Genomic DNA, 20,047 nt, shown 5'->3' on the forward strand with positions numbered 1-20,047 from the left:
ACACATCATATTTATCTAGCCTATTTGCAAAACTATGCCAGTGCAAACAGAACTGCTCATTGTGAAATTATACTACCCCCCCCCCCCCCCACACACACACACACACACACACACACACACACACCTTCTCCTGCTCTTCCAAATTTCAATTCAAAGGAGCTTGAGGCATGAGAAAACATGTCATATTGCCAAAGCAAGTGTCAAAATATAATAAAAACAGTTGAAAATGGGGAAAGTATATACAGTTGAAGGGGGTACAGCATTTTGTAAACAGAGCTATATGTCACATTGCATCGTTATATAGGCTACATGTTATACAGCTATATAAAGCTTTTTTGAAACAAAGAGCAGTATTTTTTTGCAGTCATTTTGGTACAAATAGAAGCATTTCTTTCTCTGGACTATTTTAATAGTTTATCCAGAAAAACTCAAGGACAACTTTAGTTTTTTTTCAACCAAAGGTTCATATTTTAGGTTGTTATTAGAGAAAGTAAAATTAAGATGCGTGTTAATTTTTTTTTTCATTTGCTGCTTTTCTCGTTTTAGTGATTTTAGCTATTTTTGACAGGGGGGCGGGGGCATTCGAACACCATAGCCACTGCTTTGGACCAGAGCTAGCCGCACCTAACCTGACGCTGCCAGATGAGGGCGGTATTGGGTAACCATGTTCCCCAAACAAATTTGTGTAGCAAGCTTCTTGGATCTGGCAGCGTCAGGTTAAGCCGCACCAGCACGTAACCTATACTGTATGCACAGACTACTGTACAAACACACACACACACACACACACACACACACACACACACACACACACACACACACACACACACACACACACATGACGACACATGACACACACACACACACACACACACACACACACACACACACACACACACACACACACGCCTGTAGTCCTACTATCAAGTTCAACCAGTAGAGTCAATCGTCAGTTCGTGCGTAATATTGAACCGTTTGAACCGGCCCATGCCGTCCCATCATGCCAACGTAAACAGATCGATGCATGTTGCGTATGTTAAGGTTCTGCAAATGCCTTAAATACCAATGGGCCACAACAGAGACAGCATAAAGCTCCAGCTACCTTTCAAGGGAACATTACTCCTGGAACCAAAACGAGTCTGCTGATTTCACCGGTAGATGGCAACAGATTATTTTTTTGTTTTAGTTTAAAAACAATACGTAACTTTTAACAATCTACGGGGAGTTGACATTTCTTTTTATATATATATATATATATATATATATATATAAGGCCTATATATATTTATTTATTTTACTTTTAATACTTTATTTGCGTATTCACTTTTTCATTTCGCAAAAATGCAATCTGCCCGTCAATGTACTATGTGCGCCACTCGTGCTACTGGAGGACTTCTGCAAAGTCGAACGGACATTTTATTGCTGCGCACCAACATGGCTGCGCTCAGGAGGGCTGCTGTTTGTCTCGGCTTTTTGAGGTAGGTTAACTGAATCAACAAAAAAGACAGTTCTTAATAGATTAGAATTATTAAAACCATTTGAGTGATTTGACTGGTTCAATTAAAATATAATGTACATCGGCCGCTGTCTAAGTGTCTGGATTTGCCAACTTTGCAAAAGATTCGTCTTATAACAAGGAAGTAGTAGCTACGCGCTACCCCGTGAAGAAAAATAATCATACGCAGAAAATCCCCAGTGTTAATTCATTTATCAATTTACAGTGGCACTCAAGTAAAATGAGGATTGGATGACATGACGTATGCTGTATACTTAACAACATTGTGTCTTGTTCTTTCTAAAGGAGTACTGCTAGTGCCCTGGCTAGTAACAGGAGGCGTACATTCCAGAGGTTGGGCAGATTGACAGATGTGGTGCGCCCTGGCGTGGCGTCATTGACCGTCGGTACTGGACTGTGTGCTGTCCCTTTCACCCAGGTGGGTTAATAATTTTAGTTATACGTTTTACTTGTTGTGTTTGCGGAGGAATCAATTGGCATGAATTGGGGAGAAAGGGGGGGAGAACTCAACTTTTCCTATGACATACATTGTTCTTGTACTCCGTTATATAAAGAGCAGCAGCACTCATAAAGCTGAAATATAATTATAAATTTGCTGTCTCTCTCCTTCTCTGTGCAGCAAGTGGAAAACCTCTCGCATGACTCCCTCATCAGAAGAGCAGCTTCAATGGTTACAGACAGCTCATGCATTTACCTCTCCCAGACCACCCTGGCTTTTATAGATGCCCTTGCAGAGTATTCCAAGGTAAGTCTTTGATCTCAATGGTTAACATTTCTCTGAAGTTATAATCTGGCATTTTAGTGCTGTCAATTTCACTGTATTTGTCAGTGGGAAGAAAATCCAATGCTATGATGACGCCATGGGTTTATTTGTGACAACAATGTTAGCTCACTAACCACTCATAAATACAGAGATAGACCCTGCTCTTAGACAACCTCGAAAGAGAGTCTTGGGACAAGAAAGTTGTGTCAACAATGTTATTTCTGTCACGTGCAGTGTTTCCCCTATATGAATTATTATATAATCATGACTACCACCACAGTAATAGGCCAAAAAAGGCAAATAACCGCAAAAGACAGCAATTTTTTACGATTATTTGTCCGTATAGGTCCAAAGTTCACGTGTAGATGTTTTTGTGCATTTTGATCAAAGATCCTGGGAGGAGATACATTTTATTTTTAACTGTTTTTCATATAATTCAAAATGGCGGGTGATCTAAAGGCCAGAGGTCAAAAGTTGTTCGGCATGAGGAGACACAAATGTGTATCAAAGTGTCATTGCCAATGGTCAAACAGTTCATGACTCATGAGATATGCAAAGTTTGCATTTTCAATTGAGTGCTATAGCGCCACCTTTTGGCCAATGGTCATGGGCTTCGCATAGTCACCGTTTGGCATGGCCCTCTACCAGATTCCTGCGTTTCGTGAAAACCGACTACACTGTTCAGCCAGAACTGCTATTTTTGGCGGGAGAAGGAAAAAAAACAATAAGTGACCAAAGTGACTTCTTGGTCCCTTCAAATCTGTTGTGCACGCATGAAAGCTCCCCCACACTATCAGCTTCTGGCTAGGGGAAACACCACAAGTGACTCATTGCACAATACTTTATCACGAAAGCATACATCAAACCTACATAGATAGATTGAAGATGTATCTATCTAGGTCAGATTTCTTATCAAGTGAAATGTTGCACAATATTTTCTCAAAGAAGCATACATCTGACCTGTCTTAAAGGGCAATGTCAACTTCCTGTTGATTTTTGAGTGGTGCAACCACTCCTACATCCAGCAATGTCCGTTTACCTGTGTGAGCACAAGTGGTGTGCACATGTGAAATTGGAACGAGAGAAGTATGTGACATGGCTGCCACCTGCTGGACACAAATCCAACTTCTGACAGTCTAGGTTCGCTAAAGAAGGAAAGGCCGAGCCAAAATAATAATGAAAAAATAGTTCTCAGTGACGCGGATTGATATCCATAATAAAGCTAATCTGACGGAGCAGAGAGAGAGAGAGAGAGAGAGAGGGGGGGGGGGGGGGGGGGGGGGGGGGGGGGGGAGAGAGAGGGGAGTTGCACCACTCGGTTTACACAGGTGTGATTTTTATTAGGAAGAAAACCCGGACTGAATCCGGATCCAGATCTTCAAGAGCTGTATTTCATTTTTCTTTTTGTTCACAGGCTGTGCACACTCTCGTTGCCCTCCAGAGACGGTATTTGGCCTCATTGGGAAAACTGACCCCTGCAGAAGAGGATTCCATATGGCAAGTGATCATTGGCCAGCGTGCAGGGGTATGTATGCGTTTGTCTCACAAACCAGAAATGATATCATGATTGAAAGTAATGTGAACTTATACTCACATTTCATGCCGTTTATACCGTTAGTGTATGCATGTAATGTCTCAAACATGTATGCATGTATTGTCTTAAACATGTATGCATGAACTATCTCAAACGAGTCTTAAACATGAAGCAGGTCTTGAAACCTAATCTCTACTTCCCTGGCCTGACAGGCTGATGACAGACTCGATGTATGCAAGCGCTTTGAGTCAACCTGGATGAATGCTGTCAGCCTGTGTGAAATGGCATCTGAGGCAGCCTATACTTCAGGTATGTAAATGAAGATTAATGTCATTGAAGAACTGAACTGCAACTTAACATTTCTCAGGAATGATTGTCAAGAGTTTAACAACTTAAATCCTATATACTTGGTAAACTAATGCTGATTATTGAGTTGACCTGGGTCCCCCATGGCTGCTTTATCCCTCTACTCCAAATCTTGCGCGTGAGCTTGAAGATGTGTTATTTTCTGCAAATGTTCCTCCCAGAAGAGGGATGCTAGGGTTCAAGTGGTTAACTTGATATTCTCAGCCTCAAGAAACAGTAAGGATCACAGCCGGCAGCAATGTCTCTAAGAAAGACATTGACTTGTCAGTATGGTCATAAACAAAGTCTTAGAAGCATACTTGAAATATTTGTTGTTTGCAAGTAATGTCATCCCCTCAATTCTTAGAAGATGCCACTTCCATTTCAAATGCTGTCAGTCTCACTCTTCAGATCGTGTATGGCCAAGTAGTAGCTTTGAGAAAGAGCCTCAGATCATGGTGGACACCAGTTCCCGTGGTTTAGAACAAAACAGAGATGATGAACAGATGCACCTGCTTGACATCACCTAATGCCTTTTTGACTCGCAGATCTATCCATTCTCACCCCGCTCTCCCAGCAATGTGTCTAAGCGTGTGTTTGTTTTTCTGTTCTCACAGGTGCTGAACAGGCATCCATCACTGTAAGGATGAATGTTCAGATGGCCCAGTCCCAGGTGGAGGAGGCACGGAAAATATCGAAGGATGCAGAAAAGAAGTTAGCGGACATAAAGGCTGAAGAGATCCAACGGATGGCAGAATATGCTTCCTTCTTGGACAAGAATGGCGAGGAGCATGAGATACATGAGGCTTATTTACGAGAGGACTAAGAGGAGAAACCCACAGGAAAAGGGTTTGGAAATATAAACATGCAAGATTTTCCTTTGCACGTATTTGAATTCTGTTGTAGCAGAGGGAAATAATATTCACTGTTTTGTTTTCAGTGGTGTTGAGTTCTATTTTTGTCTTTGACCTTGGTGATTTACTTGGTGATTTCTCCATCTCAGTAGCACATGTTAAGTGGTTATGAAGTATTGAGGGAAATATTGGATATTTAATTTTGTTAATTTTTTATACTTGCATCTCTGCATAAAATAATCTGCAAATAGTGAATTAGTAATTTGCAAACAAACTTGTTTGTAAATCCCATTTTCTGTTATTCGATTATTTAACAAACTATTTATTTTGTAAACCTTTGTCTGGAATGATTCACTGTGTTAAGGTGATGGTTGGCCAGCATACACAGTTTATTTTGTGTATGTTGGATTATGTTCCATTGTAATAAAGAACATCTTTCATATAAATATTGTTTGTTGTTTTTTGCATCTGGAATTAAAACGTATCTTGTTGAGTACATTTGAAAGTGTATTTCAACCTAATTTTGTCACAATTATACAAATGTTTGATAATCTGTAAAATAGTAGGAAAGGCAGATTAGAATGGATGAGGTATTAGGCAGAAGACCTGTCCAGGAAGTGTCTTTGCCAACCTTAAAAGAACTCGCTGTGGTTCTCATGGAAAATGCTCAAATAATTAATATAGATATTAATTATGTATTATATTTCTTCTACTACTACCTCCAGACACTTGCCCTAGCATGTATTTATTCATTCATTCATGTAATCTTACCCAGATGTATGGTGCTTTCTTATCCACAAATTCCAAGTTTGTGATTTCAGACAACCGTCTGGGCACCTACGTAGGCTGCTGAGCCAGCCTGACGGCGTGCCGCGGATTCGACTCCCGATCCTGACGGCCTTTGCCGCGTGTCTTCCCCCCCATCTCGCTCCCCATTTCCTCAATAAAAAAAGGCAGAAAAAGCCAAAAAAGATCTTAAAAAAACTAAAACTCAAAAATACTTAAGATTGTATTGATAATACATAGCTGTATAAATAATTATAATAATCATTCATGTATTGTTATAGGCCTACATGTAATTACATGATTGATTATATATATATAGATAGATCGATATAGATATATAGTTTACATACACCGGTGTGCTTTAGATAGTAGGACTGTGATTTGGACACATCCTATAGGATTTATGTCTACCTGCTATCCTACAGTAGTTAACTGTAGTTACTTTATAGTACTTGTTTTCTTTGCACTATTTATTTGACCCTGTCATTAGTTGAGTTCATGCTACTTACTGACCATTTTAGGTCAGTCTGGATAACAGTGTCTGCTTAAATGCTTACATTTCTAGAAATTCTATAGTGTTCAAGTTTATACCCTATAATATACACAGAAGGTGTATCTTAATGGCAGTCTATCCAGTAGCAGAGGTCAAGTGTGGCGTTCCACAGGGAAGCTGCCTAGGACCTTTGCTCTTCTCAATATTTACTAACGACCTATCTTTGGCTACAAAATGTGCCACAACAGTTATTTATGCGGATGATTTGACATTATATTACGCTGCACAATGTACTTAATGAGGTCTTGAGCAGAGAACTAAAAGTTGTGCATGACTATATGTGTTGTGGCTGATAATAATTTCCATTAAATTACTCAACCGGCAGGCTAAACATGGGAGCTAAAAACAAACTGTATGACGCGCAATAAAACAATGATAAAATGATTCATATCCAAACGAGCTCATAAGTTTAAAATGTTTATATAGTTCAGTGCACCAAATATTACAATACAATAAATAAAAATATATATATATATATGCAATAAATATGTGCAAAGAATCTAACATATAACAATCAAACAGTGAGCAAACAAAACGTGAATGAATCAAACTATCAAATAAAGTGCATGTGCGGTCAACAAAATGTATCCTCCCCGCACTCCCTGCCTCCAAGTTCAAACAGCTGAGCTGGTACAGACACCTGTACTTGTCAACTACCGGTGGCCACCCACAGAGACGCTCCCACCAATAATGGAGCGTCAATGCGGTGCCCACACCCATCACCAACCAAGTGAAAATTACTATAACTAAGCTCCTACATTATGTAATAGACTTGCCCTCTTAACATCTAATGTACGGTGCTGGGTACAAGGCACAGGTTATCTACATTGACCAAGGCTTGATTTAAACTTGTGTAATTCGGCAGTTCAACAAGTTAAAAGTACTAAACTCCTTGGAGTGATGCTAGACTGCACTCTGTCTTGGTCAAACCACATTAATTATATTGTTTTGAAAATGGTAAGAGCAATTGGCATTTCCAGGAAATGCGTTTCTTATGTTGCCCGTCCCCTTTTATGTCAGATAGTTCAAAGTCTAGTCATCTTGACTATTGCTCTACGTCTACGCGGTGTGGTCATCTGCTGCGCCAGTGGCGACCTCAGCAGGCTCCAGGTTGTCCAGAACAGGGTCACTAAGGTCTAATGTAATGTGAGCCACGTGCATGCCAGCCTCTCCTGGCTTACAGTGGAGAATCTTTTAATACACTTGTACTGTTCAAGTCATAGGTCATAAGCAGTAAAACTCCTGTTTTATACATAGACAAATTGTTTGTAGTAATACTGTGCATGATCATAACACTATGTTTCCACTTCCAGTAATGGGCTTGTATTACCAGGCCCAAAAAACAATGTTTTAAAGAGTTATTGTATTTGTTGCTGCATTTACAGTAAATTAACTTTTAATAATAATCTAAAATTGCATTTGACACTGTGAAGTGTTTTTTATTTTTGTTTACTGTGCTTTTTAACTTCATGTAATCATGTAACTTCAGCTATTTGTATTTGTTAGATCGAGTTTCCTATCTGCATTGTGTGTTTGAGTTCTGAGATTTCATAATTTTGTATTTGTAATTGTAGTATTTGTATATTTTTTTTATGTGGACCCCTGGAAGACTAGCTGGTTGCTATGGCACAAAATCTATGCCTTTAACAATCAAATGCGGTTGTATTGTCAGGTGTTTTTCTCCTATTAAGATATATTGTTTGTGTTAACCTTTCCCCTATTGCTCTCAGAACAAGTCTTGCTGTCAGTGGGGTGTTCCTTTCTTTCGTTTCCCTTCCTTCACCTTCTATATTTATATCTATGCACTCAACACCTTGTGTTTCCAGCAAATTACCCATGTCCTCAGTCTTTCAACTGCACTACTAGGTGATGCGAACGAAAATATAAGCCTGGGTACCGAGGCTACTTCCCTCCCTCCCCTTGTTTCATTCTGACCGAAAAGAAAGTGAGTATGCCAAAGTCTTGTGAACAATAACTAAAATCTGTTTAAGGCCAACATGCTTTTGAATCATTTTATCAGAATGGCTGTTGATTGTATTTACTTCCTGTGTGTGTGTGTGTGTGTGTGTGTGTGTGTGTGTGTGTGTGTGTGTGTGTGTGTGTGTGTGTGTGTGTGTGTGTGTGTGTGTTGTACGTACATACACATCATGTATGCATATTAGTTGGAAATGCTTTATCCAAATTATCCAGTGATGCCTTTTATACCAAATGGCAGGCAGGAGATTTCAAATTGTAGTCTGTTTTGTTATGTAAGTTAGGATCCAGCAGATGGCGATCTAAACCCATTACAATAAAATGTACTGAAATCCTGGATTGTGATTAGTCATTAATCTGTCTATCTCAAAAATACTACATGAATTTACCAGATCAGACAATTCACTAGCAAATATATATAGGCATTTAGCAGATGCTCTTATCCAGAGTTATTTACAAGTGCAATATTGGAATGAGTGGACTAATTGGTGAGTTGAGGCAGGTCAGACACAGAGCCACTGATTTTGATACATTGAATTCAAGTTTATGTTTATAACCCCTTTCAATCTTTTTGCTTTTCTACCATGTAAGGGATAAATTACCCAATCTCAAACAACAAACAAACTAAACCTGTAAATGCACAAATCTACACAGCCTAGCCTATTCAAGGTAGATGTATGCTGTTTGATTATCTTTACATGTGTCATCCAAAGGTCAGTTTGGGTCGTAGTGGGTCATTTCAGAGAGAGCTCATTATGAAGGAAGGCCTCTCTGGAGCTGTAAACACAAGTGTGTCAGCAGTGAAATGACCTCTACCAACTCTAGATGGCCATGCCTTGACATGCATGAAATGACAATAAAATCGTCACACCAGATTAAGATTGCTTCTCCCATTGTGTTTTTTTCCCCTTTATTGGTGATCACTGATAGCCTATAACCTAACGTTTCATCCTCAGACCTGGTGATGCACCCATGGGGGGTGGGGTGTTAGAGTGAGGAGGGAGTCGAGGTGTGCAGCGTCTGGCACACAAATGTGACTGGAGAGGAATGCTGTGTTTAACAAAGGCTGTTTTCACAGACTGTAAAACCAAATGCCCCAGACAGGCAATGGGGATGTGGACCCACTGGTCACAGGAGAGGTGGTGCCAATGCAGTCTTGCCTACCCGCAAGGAACTGTAATAACACATTTTCTAGAATGAACCCTCAATAAGACCATCACAATGACAAAGGTCACATGTCATAAATGTTCATAAACCATTAATGGTGCCAAAGGGTTTCTGTATATTGGGTGAAGAATTTACCTCAAAATTGAATATTAGATCATTTGGATTAGCAAGTACAACGCAAAAATAAATATTTCTGTCCAACTGGTCTATGAAATAAGTAATTAGCTAGATCATCTTATTAGTACAGTCTCACAAGTCTGTATTGCACCAAGACACAATGATTGCAACGTGTCACAGGAAGGGTCATCGATTGGTGAAAAGGGCAGCACTCTCACCTGGGGATTTGTCACTCTTTGAGGATATAAATTAACCACCAGACCAGACGATGTAATATGTAGAAGAAGGTACAGTGTGGTGGTGGGCTGGTGGCATATTATTAACTAAGTTTTAATCACCATGAGCTTCAGTCATGACACTGTTGCTGTGGACTGGGTTAACGTTGGCAAAGAAATGGGGAACCCCTGCTGAGTTAGTATGGCCTCATACAGGGGCTCAGAACTAACAGGGTAATGAAGATGTCACTGTAGAATGCAATGTGAGTAAAGGGTTTCTTTCTTTCTCAATGTAGAGGAATTGATATGGTCATAGTTGCATAATGATACTAAATGAATTAAGGACATAATAACAGCATACAATAGGAACATGGGTAAGGTTGTAGGCTATTGTGTTTAACAATATCTTGCATGTTTTCAAAATTGAAAGGGCATGAATGCTTGGCATTTGACTGCTCTGTGCCTGGTAGGTTGAACTCTTTAGGTTTATATTAACTCTCTCATTCATTTACTTTTTTCTATTTTGGTTTAATCATCTATCAGGCAGGCATGGCATCACGTGTACTGTAGATCTTAGTGTTTTTTCTAAAAAGTATGCAATTGCAGGTAAAAAAAAGATGTATTGGCAATTGGCATGCCTAGCTAATCACATTATATACCATATTATTTATGTCAATGTGTCTATTAGGATCTATATAGGATTCCCATACCTACTATAATACTTAAATGTGTGTGATAGGCCTAGATACTTTTAAAATAGCCTATATGCAGCACACACAGCACACTATTACCGTTACTGTTAGTCTGTTACTATAGTTAGGTAACATTGATATCATAACAATATTATCCTGACCTTGAAATATCCAGAATACTAATACTTAATAGCATAAAGTGTACATGTTTTGTGTGCGTGTGTGTGTGTGTGTGTGTGTGTGTGTGAGGGTGTGTGTGTGTGTGTGTGTGTGTGTGTGTGTGTGTGTGTGTGTGTGTGTGTGTGTGTGTGTGTGTGTGTGTGTGTGTGTGTGTGTGTGTGTGTGCGTGTGTGTGTGTGCGTGCGTGCGTGCGTGCGTGGGCGCGCGCGCGCCTGTGTTGTGGTTGTCCTCCGGTGGTACATCCCACGCGGATCGGTCGCTATGGAGAGAGCAGCAGCACAGTTCCCAGAGAGAGGAGCAGCACAGAGCTGAAGTAGTGCCATTGCGCACGCAGGGAATCATGGCGAAAAGATTGAACACTTCTTTGCGATTAACTGGACTGCGAGCTGCATTATATTTCGTCGTATATGGATTTACATGTAAGTTATTCCTTCATTTTTAACTATTTTTTCTAAGACTTTCGTGGCCATTGCAAAAGTTCGGTGCTGGCTGCTGGCTGGCTGGCTGCTTCTATGTCGTTCCGTTAGATCCCACAGAGCAAGCAGTCAAACCTTGGCTGTCCCTGTTCTGTTCAATTCGGTGCTGTGATTTCGGTCACTTACGTTAGCTGTAGCCATAAGCTAACGGTACGTCCTGCACATTATTGTATGCTTATTATATCTACAAAAACTGATGAATCAGGCTGCCAATGTTGGCGAACGTTAACGAGGTAATTTGAGTAGTTTTTTCCTTGCCTGGCATCTTTCCATTTGTTCCCACTGTAACTGAATGCTAACTGCACCCCATTGAACCGTTGCTAATTATAACACCACAGCAGCTCAATGAACTGACCCGGGACTCGTTGGAGCCCTTGGATCTCTTGTCCCGGCAACAAAGCATCAATATTACTACTTTAGTACTACTTCACAGTCACACATAATCTTGGCTTGACATGATCGCCACACATTCTTGCCACGGGCCTGTGGCCTGAAAAAATGAAAAACAAAGAAAGTGTATTTATTGTGCAGGTAATGATCTGGGTGTCAACTCTTCATGCGAAGTAAAATCTCTTAAAATAAAGTTTGTACAGGGATGACGTGGGGAAAAAAGGTGGAGCATGCAGGACAGGAGAACCCCTTTGTGACTGAATGTGTGTAGTGGCTGCTGGCAGTGCTGGGGAAATGAAGACATATTTCAGTGAGTGAGAGAGGAAAGGCATTGCAGCCGCAGAGTCTGGAAGTATTGACCTGCAGTTGGGCTACATGCCAAAGTACCTTCCAGTGTCACTGTCACAAATAGCGTAGCAGGGGAACTCTGCTGTACCCATTTCTAGTTTCTACACAGGACCTGGTGCATGCCTTAGTTAAGCCAGTTATGGAAAAAAGCCCTTTGAATTGGAATGGACAGACACAGATACTGTAGTAAAATCCAGAGTTACAAAACTGGAGAAATGAACACTGAGGATTGTACTGTGTACAAACAAATATGTTGTTGCTATTGTAATCTCTCACACTCACCCACACAAGCATTTTCCCTCTGTAACTTTTTTCCCTTCTGCATAACCACAAAATATAGGTTCATAAATCAAGTCAGAAAACTAGCATTGATAAACACATTGTTTTATTGTATGGATAATCATTGTATTGTTGGTGTAAGTATAACCTTGGGTCTTTTGTCTGGCAACATGGCAACATGTCAAATCTCCCTTTACCCGAAGTTGTGTGTGTGTGTGTGTGTGTGTGTGTGTGTGTGTGTGTGTGTGTGTGTGTGTGTGTGTGTGTGTGTGTGTGTGTGTGTGTGTGTGTGTGTGTGCGCGTGTGCGTGCGTGGGTGGGGGGGTCACTTTTCTTAACAAGAGATTTAATGTGTAATTTCCTTGACTGTGTGATTTTCAGAATGCATGGAGTGTGTAGACAGCGTTGTGAGGAGGGGACTGCTTTAAGGTGTGGTTACAGACTGTGAGGTCTGTAATTGAGGAGCATAGTTTTGTGGTTTCTACTCTTGGGGCTGTGTGATTCGCAATCTAAATAAATAATGTAGTAATGGAGTCACCTAAATTACAGACTCAATACAGAAATAGATTTTTGAAAAAAGAAAAAGAAGCAATGCACTGACTTGCACGGTTTAGGTCTAATGGAAGTTGTTGTGTGTCAGTGATGGCCACTTTGTAAGTCAAATAGGTCTACCATCCCAACTGTCAAACTGGCTATAGCTTTGTGTCAACATTTACCCAAGATGGACCTTATCAGGACAGTTGTCTGTAATAGTAGTTCTGGACACTTATATGTAAAGAAGAAACAAAATAAGCTATATATATTATATATATACTGTATATATATTATTTTTTTAAAGATTTTTTTGTGGGGCTTTTATGCCTTTATTCTTATAGATAGGACAGTAGGCTGACAAGAAATGGGGAGAGAGATGTGGAGTGACACACGGCAAAGGCAGTTGGGATCGGGACTCGAACCGCTACGCGCTGTCAGGCTACATTGTAGTCTAAGTACCGGAACGTCACACCAGCGGTCTGGGCCTAAACAAAATATTGCTTGTTTGTTTATTTATTAATTCATTCTCTTTTTTCTTTTTTGAGGGGCGCCAGCCCCTCCTATGTCCAGCTTTTGGTGTATGTGCACAAACTTTGTCCTACACAAACATTAAATTCCCATTGACAATGAATGGACAATTTTACGTCATAGTGTCTATTTTATGTTTTATTAAAATTATTTATTTAGGAATACCCCTTGAGATACAGTATCTCGTTTTAGAGAGGGTCCTCATGATGATGTACGATGAATAAGAGCGCTCCTCACTTCACACGGGTGTGATTTTTGAGGGGCGCTATACAGGCTTAATGTTTGTTTGTTTTAAAAACACCATTGACAATGAAGACAAACAGTGTTTTGACACCGTTTGTTTTACATCATCATTACATCACCAAATCAATATGAGCGCCCCTCACTTCACACAGGTGTGATTTTCATATACAAATGACTTATAAACTTTTGTAAAGCATTTGCCTGGTGGCTGGTGTTTTTTCCATTTCCCATTCAGGATATTTGCTGCAATTACTAGGCTAATGCTATGCAACCGAAGGGCTTCAGGACTAGGTAGTAGTAGTAGTGTGGACAGCTGTGACTTGCAGCTGTTATATCTATCCACTCCTCTCGTTTGATCTTAAATCTCAGTTGTGAGGCAGCAGACTGAAAGCTCCTAATCATATTTAAAAGGAAGGGGCCCATCAGCAGATGAGTGTTTTGCTTTATTGTGGGACATGGTGACTGTGTGTGCGGGATTGGAGGATTGGGGAGCAGCAGGCTGTGGCTTCTGAGACTGTTGCTTTTGGCTCCACCCTTTGCCTCCTTTTCTCCTGGCAGATGTGACTGTCAGGAGTCGGGACAAGCTACTCCCTTGTGGTCCATTAGTGAATGTATTACAGGGTGACCTCCAGCCTTGGGATTAAACATCTGCACCTAGACTTGGCTCTTCAGCCGTTGACTCTGATGGGGAAAAAAAGGAAACTGTCACTAGTGACACAGCATTTTTCAATCCACTGCCCCTAGAAAGAAATCAACATCAGTGCCTGACCCATTCATGACAGTCCAATACTAGTAGCTTGTATTGATTATTATAGGCTTACACATCTTACCCTGTTTTAATCATGGTGTTTATGGTGGGTGATTACCTATTAAACTACCGGTATGTTTATAGGCATTGGCAACAGTATATAACACAAATTTATGAATACTTTTATTCCTTCATTTGGCTCTTGTTTTCTCCATTTAAAATAACATATTACACATCAAATGAACATCTCATGTGAGCTAGATCACTACATTATAAGCAGTCATTTTACGCAGAGATGTCTGAACTATAAAGTTAAGAATAACAAAATTTAAATAATAGTACTTAACTCAACAGCAGTGTCTCTGGTCTTACTTCTGGCTAGACTGAGAAATTACCTCTATAAATGTAATCTCCCATTGAAGAGTAATCATAAGCTGTATTGTAATAAAAAAGATGATGTGTTTATTTTGCTATACAGTCTGATTTAGTACTTTGCGTCCATTAGTAATTATCTATGGCTGTGTCCAGAAAATACCATAGTCGTAAATGCGCTATTTCAATCATAACTCACTTGAGTCTCTGATAGAAACTGGGTGGCAGAAACGGCTTCCAGATATTTTCATGGCTAATTGCCTACTGTGAATGAACAGAGGGAACCCCTTTAAACTATTTTGCCTGCTGCTGTATTCAGGCTGTAGAGGAGGCAGTATGCAGTCCAGCATGTAACTCATATACTGGTCACACTGAGGTTGAAACACTGAGGTCCACTTCCACAGTAAAGTATTAAATGAGTGGCACAGGGCAGGATGTGCACCGTCAGCAGTCCAATCCCCACAGGAGAGGAGCTCGTCTAGGGTTATGGGAAACAGGTGTGGTCCCTTACTCCCAAGTTACCACTCAAATCGTATGTGTTTTTAGTCATTCAACTATCATGTGGTCATGACGTGTTTTTGGACAAGTCATGTAGTCATGACAGTCAGTTGTACACTTACGGTACTCATAACCATAAGCACAACACTGCAGGAAAATACCACAAATGCTGGTGTTGGCTGTAGTAGTCTCTCTTGACAGTCATCTGAGGGTTAGATTGATTTTGTTCTATAACATTGTCCTTATAGAGCAGACCAGTAGGTTAAAACCTTAAAAGTTCACTTTACTCTTCCTTGTTTTATTCTGTTCCCTTTTTAATTAAATAAATTACTACTGTATTTCTCTTTTGAGTTATATTTCCTGGCACTATACTCAGTGATGCTAATAGGGTGCATTTTGCATCCCAAAACGCAGATTATTGATAATGGACCCATCCGTGGACCTTTCTGGGGGTCCCATGGACACACTACTGTACTCAGCACTGTACTGTAATTTGGTGCTATTTAATTTACTTTATGTTTGCATATACTTTGCACTGTTGTTTGCATAACTCTTTAGAAGATTTAGAATTGTGTTTATTTCTTTCAGTCTATATTTTATACATGAATATAACCATACTAGATGAAATGAGAGTTAAATGCTGCAATTTGTAAAAATGACAAAATATGACTCCTAACGTCGTTGAAGCGGGACTCATAAAATGTCCATGGGAACCACGACTGGGTCCCGGGACCCATTACAGTCAAAACCTATTTACATCACTGCTATACTACATACCAGTAAGACACCCTGAGGGCGAAAAGCGACCTAAAGGGCGAGGTCGCACTGAAACAACAGATGCTTCATAATACGGCACAGTTGAGAAGCAGGAGTTAAACTATTAATCTGGTGTCAGGGATGTCAGATGTAGAGTTGCTGGCCGGCTCCATATATGCAGATCTAGTATGTCAAACCATATGGTTATCCAGGGTTTGATGAGGTCAGTGTCGTGATCTTCATATATGGAGATCCAGTTGATGATAGTCAGCTCCATATGTGGATCACTGGTTATCATGAGACTTTCATATATTGACATTCCCATATATTGATTGATTGGTACATAGTACATAGTACCTGTATACATTGTACATAGTAGCCTACCTGAATACAGGCACACAGTACCTGTATACATTGTACATAGTAGCCTACCTGAATACAGGCACATATATTCCAAATGCATTATATTATTGCCATTGGTCTTCTCTTGTTATCATCTGCTATTGCCCTCCCCGATATACAGTAAGTAGCCTTGCCGAGCCATGAGGCCCATAGGGCAGGAGCCTATCTCCTGTTTCTGTAGCGTGAGGCAGCTTGATGTGCAAGTACACCCCCGGACATGACGCTAGTATGTCGCAGGGACTTACCCCCAATCCAACCCTTGATGCTTTGTGTCAAGCAGGGAGACACTCCGTCCCATTTTTAGAGTCTTTGGTATGACCCGGCCGGGGATCGAACCCCGACCTCCCAGTCTCAGGGCGGACACTCTAACCACAAGGCCACTGAGCTAGCCCCGATATACAGTAATGGTACATTATTGGCATATTTTTCAACCACAGCAACAGAAATGGTGCCACCGCTAGACAAAATAAATGAAAATAAATAAGCAGACATTTTAAATAAACTTTAAAAATTACAGCACAAACTATTAAAGTTGCTGAACTCAAATGTCATTGACAAATGAACAAAATAGTTAATACTATTGACAACATTCTAGCAATCAGCTATCCTACATTCCAAAGATTCCCTACATACTGAAATCCGATTACAGTACAGAAAGGATGTAGTTTCTGGTTTTGCAGAAAAATAAATAAATAATAACTGGTCTGTTACTGTGATAATCCATAGTCTCCTATAATTGCTGACGCTGTTCTGAATGAATAATCTGGACTCTGGTTTTTAGGCTGAAAGTGTTCCATTGGATAAGGCATGTTTACTTCTTCATTAATGCTGTGAAAATGTTTAGCTGCATTTCTTTGGCTTATCCTGCTGCTTTTCCAGACTCACCAAGTATAATGAAAATTAGGTAATGCACGATACAACGCTTGAGCTAAATCTGCCAAGCTCTCACAAGCTTTAGCATTTGCCTATAGTCTGTCAAATTCTGTAAAACACCAGATTTCAGATTTGCGCAAAGAAAGAAAGACCTGTAAGTTGGACGAGCCTGATGGCTTGCAGAGTGAACCCATTTTAGGCGGAAACCCCTTTTGTTGTTAGCATTACGTTATGCTTTAGCTATTTAGAAAAAAATAGCAGATCTACAAGCTCATAGCGCGCCACCGAGTGGCGTGCTACGTGCTTGTAGGTCTGCTATTTTTGAAAAATCGAAGAACGACTGACAGAAACATAGCTTTTTCAGAAAACTGTCATTTTCAAACAGACATTTTTAGAATTTGATCTCAGGTCAGAATGGGTTAACCCAAACGTACCGGAGCTACATAGAGTAGACCAGAGTAAACACAGTGGCCATTTGGCTATTACTTCATTCTTGGGGGGGGGGCGGGGGGGGGGGGGGGGGGGCTGTGAATATGGCCAGTTGCTTCAACAGGGTCCTGTGCCACCATATCCACCTCAACGCCTCCCATGGCCACATTCCTCCCCTGTGGCCTGTTCTAAGTTTCCACTCTCCTATTTCAATCTGCAATAATCTCTGACATAATTCTTTTTCACTTAGGCTGAGATGGAAAAACGTTGTATACAGTTGGAGTAGACCTCATATATATATATATATATATATATATATATATATATATATATATATATATATATATATATATATATAAAATCAATTATATATAATTGTTATTATTAGCATATATATATTTACTATACTTAATGAAGGTAGATTGAGATTCATAGAACATGTCTGTGGGGTTCTTTACCTGCCAGTGAGGTGCCCCCACCAGGAGGATGGAGACTAAAGGTGGTTGCACACTGGACGAGTTATTTCGGAAATCCAAATAACGCGCTCTGTGTGCAGGGACCTTACAGTCTTGGCAGGGACATTAAAGCCTCAGTCCAACTCCTCCCGCCCAACTCCTCCCTCCCAACACTCCCCAACGTTCCCTGCTGACAGGTGCCGTTCCATGCAGTGACAAATATCACCCTGCCTCTCCCTGCCCGGCTTCCCTCCCCCGAAATTTCTATTCGTATCAAAGCCTGACAAAGCCGGATGGTACTGTGGTGGACTCAACCCCTAGCCTCCACGGTGGTGGACAGGCAGACACCTGTCTTTACCACTGCACCACCCGAGCACCTAGGGTACCCGAGTACCTAGGATACCTACCTACTACCTAGGGTACTTTCTTTTGTCCAGGAGAAAGGTAATTCAATATATAGAAGAGGTAATGACTAACATGAGTGTTAGTTTGCTTTGGTTTCTCTATTTTGTCTCTACTTGTCTTGGATTTGATTGTGAAGCAGATCACTAAGATCAATAAAACAAGTGACTGAGTCTATATTTAGAGCTGAAGAAAATAATATTCCATGTGGATTGAATTATACCATAAAATACTAGCCTACTCCTTAAAATGTATTCTTATGGCAGATGGCAATACTGTATAGTGTATACTGTATAAGGATGTGTACATACATTTCTGAAAAATCATCAGAGGGACAGACTGGAATATCAAACTGTTTGATAGAAACACTGTGAGTTTTATATAATGTGATATCTCCCATGATAGGAGCAGGATGCACAGTTGCACACAGTCTCCATCGCCATTTTAATGTTTTCTATTTAAACTGTTGAATTGTGCATTATTGTTATGATTATTACATTGAGAAACTAGGCAAACTTTTCTTTTCTGGCTATTGGATGACAGGCAGCAGTTCGGCTAACTAATATGGGAATAAATTACAACTTTCCCAGGGCATGGGAATAACTAATTCAGAAGACTGTATTTGTTGGAATTTCCCTTAGAAATAATCTAGGGACAGACTATTGGGTGGGATTCAGGACAATATAAACTGTGAAGTCCAAGGGTTTGGCCTGGCAGATTGTCAAATCCCCACACACTCGTGTCTTCTTGTGAAGTTATCCTGGACATGTGCTGGTCTAGACAGATGTGTCTGCTTATTCTGCATCCCAACGGATTCACTACAGAGTGCAGTATGCATTGAATATCTCATTTTTAAAAGTAGGTGTAGTGAATCAGCAGGAAGAGGGTGACGGTGAGAATTGGTGAGAGTGCCAGGAAAAGGAGGAGGGACGGGAAAGTAAATTCTCACTGACCAGCAGAATGCTGGAAAAATGCCACATAGACCAAACCACTGCTTTTATGGACCTCTGGAGTATGTTACACATAGTTCAGATTTGTTTTTGTTTTGCTGTTTTCACTTCCTCCTGTGTGGTGCACTGACCTTATGAGAAGTGAGACTGAACGCAAGAGACTCTTTGACCAAATTGTTTTTTATTACTATACCCTTTTGGGTGGATGTGACAAGACTCATTACAGAGAAAACATGATTAGACTTGACTTAATGTTCAATTCAGATATTCCAAAATGTCTATCTACTAGCTACTTGCAATCTACTTGATAAGAAATGCCTAATGATTGCTAAGAGATTAGCAGGAATGGTATAAGGGGAGACTATCAACAATGCATCATTTCTCAAGTACCAAGAAAGAAACGCTTTAGCTTGGAGCGAATGCTGAATTCCAGCTTCTGCCTTATAAACTTATAAAAATAAATAATGTTAAGATGACCTTTCGCTTATATCAGAACGTGACAGTGCCATTTCTCTGAAGTGATCACATCAGCAACTTTGGAATGGTTAATTTAATTTATACTCTTCTTACTCATCATTCATCAATCAATTAATTGGAACAATTCGTTTTCGACTACTTGGCTCCATTCAAGGTTAGCAAACAATTATGTATCACACTGAGTGATTAATG

The 20,047-nt window shown here is 40.2% G+C and overlaps 2 protein-coding genes across 2 annotated transcripts in view; both read left to right on the forward strand.

Annotated features, from left to right (window-relative positions):
• Window positions 1-1,341: 1,341 nt before the first annotated feature.
• On the forward strand, window positions 1,342-5,451 carry diabloa (diablo, IAP-binding mitochondrial protein a; the record flags this gene model as incomplete). The annotated part of the gene is made up of 6 exons (XM_083772934.1): window positions 1,342-1,478; window positions 1,802-1,934; window positions 2,136-2,261; window positions 3,694-3,804; window positions 4,026-4,122; window positions 4,776-5,451. 6 exons carry the CDS (start codon window positions 1,342-1,344, stop codon window positions 4,982-4,984), a joined length of 813 nt encoding a protein of 270 aa, XP_083629060.1. The 3' UTR covers window positions 4,985-5,451.
• A 5,514-nt stretch (window positions 5,452-10,965) lies between these two features.
• The window catches only part of nectin3a (nectin cell adhesion molecule 3a), a 37,268-nt gene continuing 28,186 nt past the window's right edge, over window positions 10,966-20,047 (forward strand). Inside the window, exon 1 of the mRNA XM_083773501.1 lies at window positions 10,966-11,115. Coding sequence (XP_083629627.1) covers window positions 11,037-11,115 — 79 coding nt within the window. The 5' untranslated portion in view covers window positions 10,966-11,036. The remainder of the gene's footprint in view (window positions 11,116-20,047) is intronic.

This window comes from Protomyctophum parallelum (assembly GCF_964188405.1).
Source record: "Protomyctophum parallelum genome assembly, chromosome: 9".
Lineage (NCBI taxonomy): Eukaryota > Metazoa > Chordata > Actinopteri > Myctophiformes > Myctophidae > Protomyctophum > Protomyctophum parallelum.